The sequence below is a fragment of the Microchirus variegatus genome (genome assembly GCF_963457635.1).
Source record: "Microchirus variegatus genome assembly, chromosome: 2".
In the NCBI taxonomy this organism is placed as follows: Eukaryota; Metazoa; Chordata; class Actinopteri; order Pleuronectiformes; family Soleidae; genus Microchirus; species Microchirus variegatus.
Genome location: NC_139803.1, coordinates 40,622,084 through 40,635,621, shown reverse-complemented (window position 1 = coordinate 40,635,621; position 13,538 = coordinate 40,622,084). Strand labels below are relative to the sequence as shown.

General features: G+C 41.8%; 2 protein-coding genes across 2 annotated transcripts; one reads left to right on the top strand and one right to left on the bottom strand.

The window, feature by feature from the left end:
- Positions 1-515: 515 nt before the first annotated feature.
- On the top strand, positions 516-4,378 carry ing2 (inhibitor of growth family, member 2; the record flags this gene model as incomplete). Its single annotated transcript, XM_083909886.1, has 2 exons — positions 516-716; positions 3,639-4,378. The coding sequence occupies exons 1-2, from the start codon at positions 572-574 to the stop codon at positions 4,376-4,378; spliced, it is 885 nt and encodes a 294-aa protein (XP_083766012.1). The 5' UTR covers positions 516-571.
- A 4,091-nt stretch (positions 4,379-8,469) lies between these two features.
- rwdd (RWD domain containing 4) lies at positions 8,470-11,384 on the bottom strand (the record flags this gene model as incomplete). The annotated part of the gene is made up of 6 exons (XM_083910126.1): positions 11,221-11,384; positions 10,475-10,555; positions 10,279-10,388; positions 9,481-9,631; positions 8,634-8,742; positions 8,470-8,534 (listed from the first exon to the last, which is right to left on the bottom strand). The coding sequence occupies exons 1-6, from the start codon at positions 11,242-11,244 to the stop codon at positions 8,470-8,472; spliced, it is 540 nt and encodes a 179-aa protein (XP_083766252.1). The 5' UTR covers positions 11,245-11,384.
- Positions 11,385-13,538: the final 2,154 nt, after the last annotated feature.

Genomic DNA, 13,538 nt, shown 5'->3' with positions numbered 1-13,538 from the left:
ATTTGGGTCGGTTTATACGAGATTTGTTTTTCGGGTTGGTTTTAACAAGATTTATTTTTAGGTCTATTTTTACGAGATTTGTTTTCTTCAGCAATGAAATGTCAACAAATGTCCCTGGTACGTAAATATCATAAATGCCACAAATAAATAAATACATAAAAATTATAAAAATAAATCTAAAACAGTATATATATGATATAATCATCATCGTGTGGGTAAACCTGTGGTTTAAGACAATTATGGCCTTTTTATTATTACATTTTTTCCTCCATTGGTTCAATTTTCCCGGGAAAACGTTATGATAATGAGGCTCCTCTGCGCCAATCCCGGCGCCGCAAACCCTCCTGGCCCCGCCCCGCGTGACGTCACACGAGAGGAAACTGTACAGCGCCATATAAGGAAAATACTCCCGCATGCGCAGTGGCGTGAGTTTTGTTTGAAGTGAACTGCTGCTGCTGCCTGGAACTGCCCTACAAAGCTGCAAAGTCGCCAAGCATTATTCCGCCGCTCCTCACTGTATTTCCCTGCACATTTTTCCTCCATTATCGCCTCTATATGCATCGCAGGGACCATGCTAGGTCACCACTACCCCAATGCCGACAAGTCGCAGCAACTGGTCAACTATGTGGAGGATTACCTGGAATGCGTGGAGTCTCTGCCTCTGGACATACAAAGAAATGTTTCCCTGCTCCGAGAAATCGATGCAAAGTACCAAGGTAACCCGAGTTTGAAGCCTTTCGCCTTTCGTGTTTTTTTTGTTGTGAATGTGGAGAAAAAGGGGACCGTGTTGTAAAAGTGGCCGGAACCGAAATGGAGGAACGGGCGCAAAGCCTTGTTTCCCATTTCGCAAACCACCGCGATTCTTTTTCTTCTTCTTCTTCTTCTTTCTTTTATTTTTTAACACGGATACAACTGCGTGTTAAGTGTGTTCATGTTGACGAGCCGTGAGTTAAATAAATAAATAAATAAACAAGACAGCCGACCGACAGTTAGCATAGCCCGGATACACTCCTGCCATCCTGTGTTGTGTGTGTGTGTTTGGAACCCATTGAGAGAATCCCCCCCCCCCCGCATTTAACTCCGCCGTCTCCCGGCGAATTTTATTTTTTTATCCCGTCACACAGACGTGCCGTGCACCGCTGTTGTCTTGCGATAAATTCGGCGTGAACGTGGCCACAAAACAAGTGCCGTGCGATAGTAAAAAATGTGAACTTTTCCCCACTCCGTAACCGCCCACAAACGGCGTTTCCGCGGAGGGATTATCGGCGTTAATGCGAACAAAAACAAAGGGTAAACTTTGGGCGATATGTGACAAAATAAACACGCGTAAATGTACGCAACGTGCGCCGAATGAAACGACGCACGCTGAAGATGTGGAGAATAGTGTTTATTGTGTCCGTCAACATGCAAACAGACGAGCTAAACCACCATGATCGACAAACACTGTCGTTTTTCTAATGGAATCTGGTGTTGCGTTCACGGTACGGAGGAATCGGCACACATTTTAACAGTTCATTTTCGTCGTGTTGTGTTGACACATAGTCGGTGTTTAGGGTCACGATTGAATCGCGCTCGGCCCTGGAGCATCGGAGTTAACGTTGTTGACGATCGCTTGTTTAACAAAAGCATCACAGAGCCGGAAAAAAACAAGCGTCAGTCATTGTTGCTTAGTGTTGACGCAGAGAGTGACGAGCAGCAGCCGCGAGTTACGACCACAACCCGGGACTCGTATCGACCAACAACACCGTCGACGGAGCGGACTCGGCGTTCGTCTTTAAAAACGTCTTTGAGCCGGACATTAGCTCGCTGCTCTCCGGCGGAGCTGAGCCGCCTCCATGTCAGCTCTGCTCCGTCGACTGTGAGCCGCAGAGTCGGTTAGCTCCTCTCCTCTAGGCAACCCCTACACAACACTGGCTCTGACGTCACTTCCGGTATCCAGGAGTCCAATGCGGCTCAGCCCCCCCCCCCTCCTCCTCCTCCTCCTCCAAATCTGTCCAACTTCTGTTTTCTCTCCAACTAAAGTTTTTTAAAATGTCTGCTGAGGGAACTGTGGCCAGATCACATTATTAGGAACAGGAGTTAAGTCCTGCAGATGCAGACGAGGAGCTTCAGTCAAATATCAAGAATGATGGGGGGCAAATTATTCAGCGGTACTGACCCGAAGTCAGAGACGATGGACATGGAGGAAGAAGAAGAAGAAGAAGTGCAAGTCCAAACAGAAACGGGACGCTTCATCGGTCAAATTCACCAACAACCCCAACAGATCCCACCGACTGTTGACCATCGCCCCATCGAGTGGTTCGGGAAAGACCTGAAAAAAAGAATCTGAACTCGCACAACTTGGTTTTTATTTGTCAAATTGATTAAATAAATAAAACTAGAAAAGCACTCGGAGAGCACAGACCTCCGCCAAGGCAGCTCAGCCAAGGCAGCTCAGCCCCCCACAAAATAGTGATTAAAATAGTGATAGCGTCTACGGATTATGACCAGAATCGAATCACTTGTTCCTGGTCCCATTGCGGACATTTCCTGAAAATTTCATCCAAATCCGTCTGCAACTTTTCAAGTTATGTTGTTAACAGACAGACAAACAAACAATCTCTGACGATAACATAGACCTCCTGATGGAGGTCAACTAGAAAAGCACTCGGAGACCGCAGACCTTCGCCAAGGCAGCTCAGCCCCCCACAAAATATCGATTAAAAATAGTGATAGCGTCGACGGATTACGTCCAAAATTTAATCACTTGTTCCTGGTCCCATTGCGGAAATTTCATCCAAATCCGTCCTTGAATTTTCCAGTTATGATGCTAACGGAGAAACAAACAAACCGGCGGAAACATAGACCACCTGGCGTAGCTCAACTAGAAAAGCACTCTCCGAGTGCAGACATCCGCCAAGGCAGCTCAACCCCCACAAAATAAAGATTTGAATCACTTGTTCCTGGTCCCATTGCGGACATTTCCTGGAAATTTCAGCCAAATCTGTCCGTGACTTTTTGAGTTATGATGCTAACAGACTAATTCTGGCGAAAACATAGACCTCCTGCTGGAGGTCAACTAGAAAATAGTGATAGCATCTACAGGTTACGTCCAAAATTGAATCACTTGTTCCTGGTCCCATTTCCTGAAAATTTCATCCAAATCGGTCTGTGACTTTTCGTGTTATGATGCTAACAGACAGACAAACAAACAAACTCCAGCGAAAACATAGACCTCCTGGCGTAGGTCAACTAGAAAAGCACTCGGAGATCGCAGACCTCCGCCAACGCAGCTCAACCCCCACAAAATAGAAAATTTAATTACTTGTTCCTGGTCCCATTGTGGACATTTCCTGGGAATTTCATCCAAATCTGTCTGTGACTTTTCATGTTATGATGCTAACAGACAAACAAACTCCGGCTAAAACATCAACAAGGTCAACTAGAAAAGCACTTGGAGAGCGTAGACCTCCGCCAAGGCAGCTCAGCCCCAACAAAATAGCTTTAAAAATAGTTTACTGAAAATCCAAATCCGTCCGTGACTTTATGAGCTATGTTGCTAACAGACAAACAAACTCCGGCGAAAACGTAGATCTCCTTGACGGAGGTCAACGATGACACTTAATGGTCAGTTAAATCCTTGTGTCTTTTGTTTTCAGAGGTGCTGAAGGAGGTGGATGAAGTGTTTGAGAAGTACAAAGGCGAGCAGGACTCGGCTCAGAGGAAGCGTCTGCAGGTCCAGCTGCAGAGGGCGCTCATCGTCAGCCAGGAGCTGGGCGACGAGAAGATCCACGTGGTGACCCAGATGACGGAGCTGGTGGAGAACCGCTCGCGCCAGATGGACTCCCACTCGCAGTGCCTCCAGGAGCCGCCCGAGGCCGAGCGAGCGCCCCCGGAGCGGCGCTCCAGCGTCCAGGAGCCGCCGCCGCCGCCCGAGCGCGCCTCCGCCAGACGGCCGCGGCGCCAGCGCAACAGCGAGAGCCGCGACTCCAGCCACCCGTCGGCCAACGGCTCCCTGGTGGACGACGCTCCCGAGGAGCTGTCGGCGGTGGCGGCGGCGCCGCAGCAGCAGCAGCAGCAGCAGCAGCAGCAGCGCGACAAGAAGTCCAAGTCTGCGAAAAAGAAGAAGCGCAAGTCCAAACAGGAGCGGGACGCGTCGCCGGTGGAGTTCGCCATCGACCCCAACGAGCCCACGTACTGCCTCTGCGAGCAGGTGTCGTACGGCGAGATGATCGGCTGCGACAACGACCAGTGCCCCATCGAGTGGTTCCACTTCACCTGCGTGGGCCTCACCTACAAGCCCAAGGGTAAGTGGTACTGCCCCAAATGCAGAGGGGACAACGAAAAGACGATGGACAAAAGCCTAGACAAGAACAGAAAAGACCGCCGGTCCAGGTAGTGACAACCCGCCGCGAAGGTTTCATGGACTAGATGATCAGAATACTCGTGATGTCGTAAAGAGCACAATCGAACACTTGTCCGTAAGCAGCGCTTCGTGTGAGTCGAGGACCAGCTGTGGTTGATCCGGTGCTGGTTACGCGACTGATTGTTTTCCACTGGTGGTAACTGTGCTGTAGACTGAAGGAGGTCCAGCTGCTGCAAGAGTCGTCCACTTGAAGCCGCCGCCGCCACCGCCATCCTCAGTGTTTTTGCTTTTTCGTGGGACTTTAATTTTTTTATTTTTGTTTTCACTCTTTATTTGTTTGACTGTCATTTTCCTTTCTGGTCAAAATCCTAATAAAAAAAAAAGATATTCCAGCGGATTATGATGATAATTTCATTCAGTTTTGGTCAAACAATAGTTTTCCTTTTTAAATTTGAACTTTGATATAATTATACTTGCGTCTGTATACAACAATAGCTTCTAGAGCAGGGGTCACCAACGTGGTGCCCGCGGGCACCTGGTAGCCCGCAGGCAGCCAATACGGTGCCCGCGGGCTCACTTCACTTCACCTCACTTGCATGTATCCGTATGATCGCTCAGTAAAATATCTTTGATATTGTTTATAAAAACTGGTTATCGTTAGGAGTAAGCACTGGAATGAATGTGTATGCAGTTGAATGCATAATATTAATCATTTAAATGGTAAACAAAAAAAAAAATGTTAATGTGGTAGCCCTCCATATTATTCTTTACCCTTAAGGTAGCTCTCTGTCTCAAAAAGGTTGGTGACCCCTGTTCTAGAGAATAAAGTACAAATCGTTAGCCTAAGTTATCGTTAGCCTAGCATAGCTGCCTGAGTCATATTTGAACATTTTTGGAAAACAATCGCTTTTTTTTAGCAAGTATCTGTATACAACAATAGCTTCTCGAGAATAAAGTACATATTGTTAGCCTAAGTTATTGTTAGCCTAGCATAGTTGCCTAAGCCATATTTGAAAGTTTTTCGGAAAACAAGAAAAAACACATTTTTTAGCAAGCACATTGATGAAATTAGGCAGATATCACAATTACAAAAAAAAATGACTTTGGTAATTCTGCTATTAGGCTAACGATATGTAAAGTGTAAGATTTGGTACTTGATGGGACACTGGATTTGACTATTTGCACATTATTTCCTGGGTTTTCAAGTTTCCCAGAGTGAAATTTGACAAATTATAGACTTTAGCGGAGGCTTTGTCCCCTCAGGATACTTACATTTAAACGTCTTTTTGATTTATTTATTTTATTTTTTATGTTTTGAATCCCCCAGGTCTAACTACCTAAACATTTTCGATATATACCAGAAATTATAATTGCCAAAATGACCTTAAAAAGCCTGTTTCCCCTTAGCGAAAGTTGCACATGTGCGTATATTCAATAGGACGTTGTGTTTGTTAGACGTAGCATTTTCAATTTTCACGTTTCTTTTTATATAAATTAAAACAAAGTATTATTAGTCGGTTAGCCGCCCTGTTTTGTTGAAAATATAGAACACGTACGGTTTTTGTCTGATTTAGTAAACACAGAGTAACAAGAATTTTTGATGAGCCGCGTTAGCAGCTACCAGCGTTAGCTAGGAGTTAAAATTAAATCTAAATCTCCACAACTACTTACAACAATGAGACAAAAACATACAAAGGTTCGGTCAGTCATTTTGTAAGTATTTAAATCCTGTGTTTATTTAAAGGCACATTTTTTGGGGTTTTTGAAGAGTAGTTATACTGACGTATAATTGCTAGTAGCATGCTAGCTTCAGGTGAAAACACTGAATGTTTTTTGTGACTTTCTGCTCTTTCTTACACCAAAGTCCATCGAGAAAATGTGTGTTTTTAGTTCCCGGGAAGACGGGAGCTGATGTTTATTGCTGCTGTTTTTCCTCAACGGACGTCGGTTTCTCTTTGGAAGTGAATCAAATTGAACACGGATATGAAACCAATCGTTTAAACACCGGCAAACTCCGCTTGTGTTTTACGTCAGTGTGTGAAAACACAACGTCACCTCCATGTTAAGTAGCCCTGAGCTAACGGTTGGTTTTTAGAACCAGAGTGTGAAGACAAACACACAAACACCTCGGTCATGTGACTGCAGCTCCCCACCTGACTGACTCTGACAATTAATATATACAATTAATTATCTTCTGTGGCCAATTTTGTAGACGAGAATTCTTGTTAAATGTACGAAAATAGAGAAGAAAAAGCTGTAGCGTCAAATAAATTGATTTCACTTTGAAAAGAAAGAACAACGTGAGGATAAAAGTCATAAAACAAGTGTTTTTAGCTACAATTTTAATGTTGTGGTAAAAGTTGAGGTGTAGGATCTTTGGCAGTGAAGACGAATGGCATCATTAGACAAGCAGCAGACCAACTGTGGTTTTATTTATATATTTTTTTTATATATATAAAAACTTACGTTTTCAATGAATAGAGGGGGAGGGAGGGAGGGGGGGGCAAACATTTATCAAAAGAAGAGAGAATGACAGGAGTAACAATGTGTGAATCTGATTTCACTGATATTTTCAGAACACTATGACACATCCACGGGCAGACTGTTTATAAAAAAATGGACATAGTCTTCTGGTAAAGCTCATAAAGTAGGATGAAAGTAGCAGTTAGCGGCCACCAGGGGGCAAAAATAACTCGGAAAATAGACGGCACATGTAAGTGGACGACAGCGGTTGCACGTGTGAGCGTTGAAGAGCTTTAAAACGACACTGTCCATGTTTTACATACAGCCTTAAGATCACAGGAGCAACATTTACGGCTCAGTTCGAGCCACGTTTTTGGGGCTAAATCATGGCAGTGATGAAGAGTGTGAGGAAAAAGATGGCTCCGCCCTGAAGGATGACGGAGCATCTGAGGGTTAAACAAACAAACAAACAAACAAACGCAGTGGGCTCCTCTTCCTTTGTAACTGCTTTTCCACAAACACAGAAAACACGGCGAGGACTTTCTGATCAGCTCACTTTAGCTAAACGAGAGTGTGTGTGTGTGTGTCTAGTCCAGTGTTCTGAGCCCTGCTGTGGGTAGAACATGTCGGTGAGGTTGGAGGTGAAGACTTCTGGACGACAGCAGCAGCAGCAGCAGCAGCAGCAGGCTGCAGCGGTTTCACACATCACGTCACGTCTTTGTGCAGAGCAGCTCCACCGCATGGATCGCCGCGCTCGCACTTAGTCATCGTCTTTTCCTCCCGTTTTGCTCAACTGTGACAAAAAAAACACGAGAGAGCAGTTTAACACTCGAGCCTCAGTGACTAAGTGCTGTTTAAAAAGAATCACAGGTGGAACTTCAGAGGTTTTACTTACGTGCTTCAGGAAGGGTTGTAACGTGACCACAGAGGAAACAGAAAAACGAGAGATTAGTGTTAGATTCATGTGACTACAAGGTGTCAAAAGTGTAGTGTGTAGCTTTAAAATACAAACAAATGACTAGACCTGCAACTAACGATTATTTCCGTAATCGATTAATCTGTTGATTATTTTCTGGATTAATCGTTTGGTTCATAAAATGTCAGAAAATGTTAAAAAACGTCGATCAGTGTTTGTTAAACCTGGAAATGACGATGTTCTCGAATGTCTTGTTTTTGTCCACAAACCAAAAATATTGAGTTTTAATGATTTCTTTGTCATGTGGAGCAAAGAAATGAAGAAAGTATTCACATTTAGGAAGCTAAAACAATGAGAAATCATGTTTTAATCATGAAAAAAGATTCAAATCGATTAACTGATATCAAAATAGTTGACGGTTCATTTAGTAAACGATTCATTTTTCAGCTCTACAAATGACTGTCAGATTCAAGGCAGACTGAGGCAACAGAAACATTGCGCTAGTAAAGCGAGCTGGCTGCAAATGGATCGCCGTTTGAGTGAAAATATCGTCCGTGAAAAGTTTCAGAAGTGAATTCCACAGCTAAAAAAACCCCCCCAGTTTGACGTGGTACACACTACGCCTGCCCCCCGCCCTGCAGCTGTATACGCACAAGCGCTCCCTCATTTAAATCTGACAGCTTTTTAGAGACCGTTTTTCAGACACCAAGAACAAAAAAGTTCATAATCTAGTGGAGGGAAAAACCTAAAATGCACTTACTTTGATTACGTCCACCCAGTTCCAGCCTCTGGGCAGCTCTCCTTTATGATCTGAAAGCACACACACACACACACACACACACACACGTTGAATATGAGCAGAGAATCTTGTGTCTTCAAATGTATTAGTTATCCTCGCGAGTACGGTACCTGTTCTGTTAATCATCTTTTTCTTCTGAGATTTCGTCAGCTGCTCCTTCCTCTCCTTCTTCTTAGCCGTGGAGCCGCCGGTCGTGCCCTCGCTGCAGGAGGTCAACGTCTGCGACGACAAGAAAACCAAAACAGTCGTGTTTTCTTAACCTCTCGTAACTCTTTCCGTAGGTTCATTTACAAGGTACAAAAACATGTATTTATTTACCCATCTGTTTTATTATTATATCATATTTATTTATATATTGATGCTGTAAAATCTTCCTTTATCAGCAGCTCCGCTTTGAAAACTGCACATTTTTAGGGGAAGGAAAGCGCTCAGACCTGACATCGTACAGTAGGTGCATTAATGTTTAGCCACTGTAGTTGTGTTATTGTTGTATTACAAGAAAAAAACACCCCTTGCGTAAACAAACACCTGTAAATGTGAATTCTTCACGTAGGGATGCTTATTATGGCAAAACCTTGCCACGCCACGCCACAAGGGGGAAACGGTCAGCTCGTCACCAAGCTCTGCAGAAGCCTGATAACGAGCTGTTCATGTGAATCAGGTGTGTGTGCTGTCAGTGTGTTTGGATGCAGAACCAGGTCTGGAGAGTTCAAGTTCACATGATTAACAACTAAAAACAACTAACGTCTTTCTAGAAATGAAGAACAAGCAGCAGGAAACCAGCGGCAGAGACGTCATAAAAAGGTAGGAACCAAAACTTGTTTTTTTTTATCTTCACTAGTGGTTCTTTTGTGATTTAAATTCAAGTCCTGTCCTGTAAACTGTGTCCAAAAAGTCAAGAAAAACGTATAGAGAAACGAAATGTACGGTGAAAACGAGTGGTGAAAATGTCCTCACCACAGCCGTCACCACAGGTTTATGGTTCTCCATGAGGGTCTCCTGGTTTTCTTTGGCCCATTCAAAGAGTGTGTACATCATGGCGGTGCCCAGGTTGGCCTCCACCTGCTCGTCCAGCTGAGACAGGATCAGCTGCTTCGTATCTGCAGAACTGAGACGGAAAAGAAGCACAAAAACAAAAGAAAATAACCTTTACTTAAAGGCACTGGGGGTATGTGTGCGTCATTTCTTAGTGTTTTAATTTGGTGACCTTTAACAAAATACCTTTTTAAAGAACATAAACGTTTTTTTAAAATTGGTGAAACTCATTACATTACTTTAAAATCAATTAGTGCATCAAATCATGCAGGTTACTGATCCTAAACCCATATTTGTAAAAAAGGGACCTTCGAAATACTACTAACAATATTTCTTCCTATTTTAATGGTCAACAATAATTCAGAAAATAGCTTTTAATTTGCACCATTTAATCAGTTAAACCAGTAACCCTTCTAGTCAAGGCACCACTAAACCTCAAGGCAAAATATCAGGTTATATTTCAAATATGAAGTCTACAAAAACAGATAATAATAATAATAATCTAATAATCTCTCTGAAGCTAAATTACATTGACTCTAGCCCTTGCGATTTAAATTAGATTTAGAGAATCTGAGGCTCTAATAGTAAGCTGTAAATAACAGTAATAAAGTCACCGCTTTAATATTGTCCTGTAAATTAAACTCTGACTGGTTTCATAAAACAAATGCATGAGAGCACAGATAATGCGACACCCCATAACATACTGAGCCGGTAACTCACATTCTGTTGTTGAAAAAGGCATCGAGGGAAATTTGCGGGGCCGTCTCGGGGTACGTTTCTGGCCAGGCGACGTCCAGGATGAACGCTTTCGTGTCCTCGAGGTCTCCTATCTTTGGTAGGAATATATATATATAAGGAAGTTAGATTTGATGCTAACAGGAGATTTGAAATGACAGAACATGCGATTATTTCTCACCCTAAACTGGAAAGACACCGAACTGATCTCCTTAAAACCATCGTCACCCTCGTAGATGGAGCGAAGAGCCTCCAGCTCCATCTGGAATCACATTGGTAACATGTAATATACTGTAGTTGTTGTTGTTGTTGACAGCTTCCACACACCAAACCCCATTCAGAAATATGGTAAATTTAAACATAACAAACGCTAACGACTATACAGGTCAGTAATGAAAACAAATACATATTCATGGTGACTTGTCTTTTAATTCGGCGTGCATGTCTTCCTTTCAGATATTAATGTTAAACAATTAACCGATTATTAACTTGCTATAGCTAATGCTAGTGTACATATGGATGGTGGGTATGGGTAAAACGCTGATATTTCAGCTGGTATTCGGTTTTATTAACGTAAATTGGATGGTTGAAATAGTGTTACATTAGTCTGACTTGTTCTTTATTTTATGAAAACGCGCAGAATATTGACAATTAGTCAGTGGAGTTTTTTTTCTAGGTCATTTTGCTTTCTGCTGAGCACAGACTAGCTAAAAACACGCTTGACACTCTGACCTGAACACATTTAAAGTGTCATTAAGGTCTTCTGAGTTGTTTTAGAATTTGACATTTCACCTCATTTTGTTGTCTGATGTTTGAAATTTGCTGTCAAAGACGAGACTCTAAGGCTAACGGCCATGCTAGTTGACAGGTTGTTAGCTGTTAGCGGCTGTTAGCATCACTCCACACACACACGTAAACATACGGTACCTCTTGATCCTCGTTAGCTGTCATATTTCCTCCGCCTGCTTCTTGTGGGATAAACTCTTCACTCAGAGCTTCACACTTTATTTAAATAACCACACTTAACGACCCATTTTGTAGTGTTTAAACTTCACTATGCGGGTAATTCCACAACTTCTGCTGCCGGCACAGTAGCCACAGGAACCATGCTAGTACACACATGCGCAATTCCTCCCCTACGCCTGCTTCTTCTTCTACTTTGGGTTTAGCGGCAGACTCTTTCTTACATTTTGCGTTGACGTCATCTTGTGGCGTTATTAATGTACAATACAACTGCGACTAATTATTTTTCTCATAATCGGCTAATCTGTACTCGATTAATCGAGTTCTTGTTTGATCCATAAAATGATATCTCAATATTTCTTTTGATATTTGGTGCAAAGAAAACAGAAAATATTTGCATGTAAAAAGATAAAATATCAGAGATTTAATAAAATATATTTTTAAAAAACAACTTCTCAAACCGATTTATCGAAATAGTTGACGTTTAATTTAGTAATTGGCCAATAACCCGAGTGAATATTTGCCACTAATAGAACTAGGTTGTATTGTAAGTATTATGTTGTTATATATAAGAAATATAAGGTATTTTTTCTTATATTTCTTATTTCTACAAAACATAATAAACAATATAGGGAACACAAGGATGTATTAAATATAACATTTTACTTTTTCTCAGAGGAGAATCTATTGTCGATATACCACTAAATATGTTTAGATATTATTGGTTTCGTATTATAATTCTTCCCTATTTTAAAAATGCATTTTACATGCACTTTGAATGTAGGTTTTTCTAATTAATTACAGCAAAGACATCTATTATACGTAATCTATATAGAGCGAGACTATATAACATTGTGAAGTTGCCAAGTATTAACATGACACGGACACAAGAGGGCGCTGAGAGCTTTGATATTGAAGACATGCACTCAGTTTCCTGTCTGAGCAGAACATTTTCTCCCACACAGACGTGTGTGTGTTTGTGTGTTTGTTTGTTTGTTTCTCGTAATAATTTCACCATTTAAAAATAAATAAATAAAAATCACGAGAGAGAGAGATTTACAAGCAGGTCAACACATGAGATGATGAAATGTTCCGGTGGAGAGAGAATCACATTAAAGGTCAGTCTGTCGCTGCAGCTGCTGCAGAAACAACCTGTAAACACTGACATTAAAGTCTGATCTGCTCATTCATTTACTTTATGAGCAAATATCCACACACAGCAGCTCAGGCTTTTATTGATTTATTTATTTATTTAGCCTTATTTGAATTCAGGAATTAAACTCGGTGAGATTAAAAATATCTATTACATATGCAAGATATACAGCATGATGTTTAAAAGGAACGAAAATCACAATTTTCCAACGGGGAAAACGTTTACAGCCAAATGTTTAAATGACTTAAAAATAAAATATCAGATATTCACATCATTATGACAATAATATAAAAAGAATAATAATTGTACATTAAATAAAATGTAATATTTGCACCTGTGTCACAGTAAATTAAAAAAATAAATAAAAATTAAATGCTCATTTATAGAAATAAGTAAGTGTTGAATTTTAAATAGATCCTTTATTTTCAGATCATTTCGTAAATTGTTCTTTAAAAACATGGTCTTGTCTGCTGATAAATGTAGCGCTAGCTTAGCATTCACTGGTTAACGAGTGATCTTTTGTGATGTCTCGGTGTTAATGTGACGACATGAGTCTGGACAGAAGATCATTATCTCCTCCCTGAGCTCAGATCGATTGCTTTGGTCTGGCTCAACGATCTCCGAGGTTCTCTGCGTTTTACGCCTCAACGTTAACGTTTACACGAGGAGACAACGAGGAGCCAGGTTTTCCGTCGACTGCGATCATTTTTGTGTATATTTGTCACCTTGAGGACGTTCACTCTGACCTTCTCTGGACCACATGGAGACCAAAACCTGGTCCTAAAGAGGCACCAGAACCTCATTTCTGAGGAACTGGCTAAGATTTGAGTTGTGGTTATAGTTACAGGGTCTCTGCAGGTTTCAACAAGTCAAATTTAAGACTTTAAAGACTTTTTAAAGACCATAATTAATACAATTTAAGACCCATTTCAAATCCGTACTGGCAAAAAAGTACAAAAGACATGAAGGAAAATTGGAGCCACAAATTGTTGAACTTGCAATTCGGCTTAGCTGTGGGCTTTTGTTAAGTTTTCTCCGATGCTATGCTATGCTAAGCTGTAACACACCGCGGCGCGCGCACAGCGCATTAGCTAGCGGTGCTCGATAAATTCTCACCGGGGAACACGGG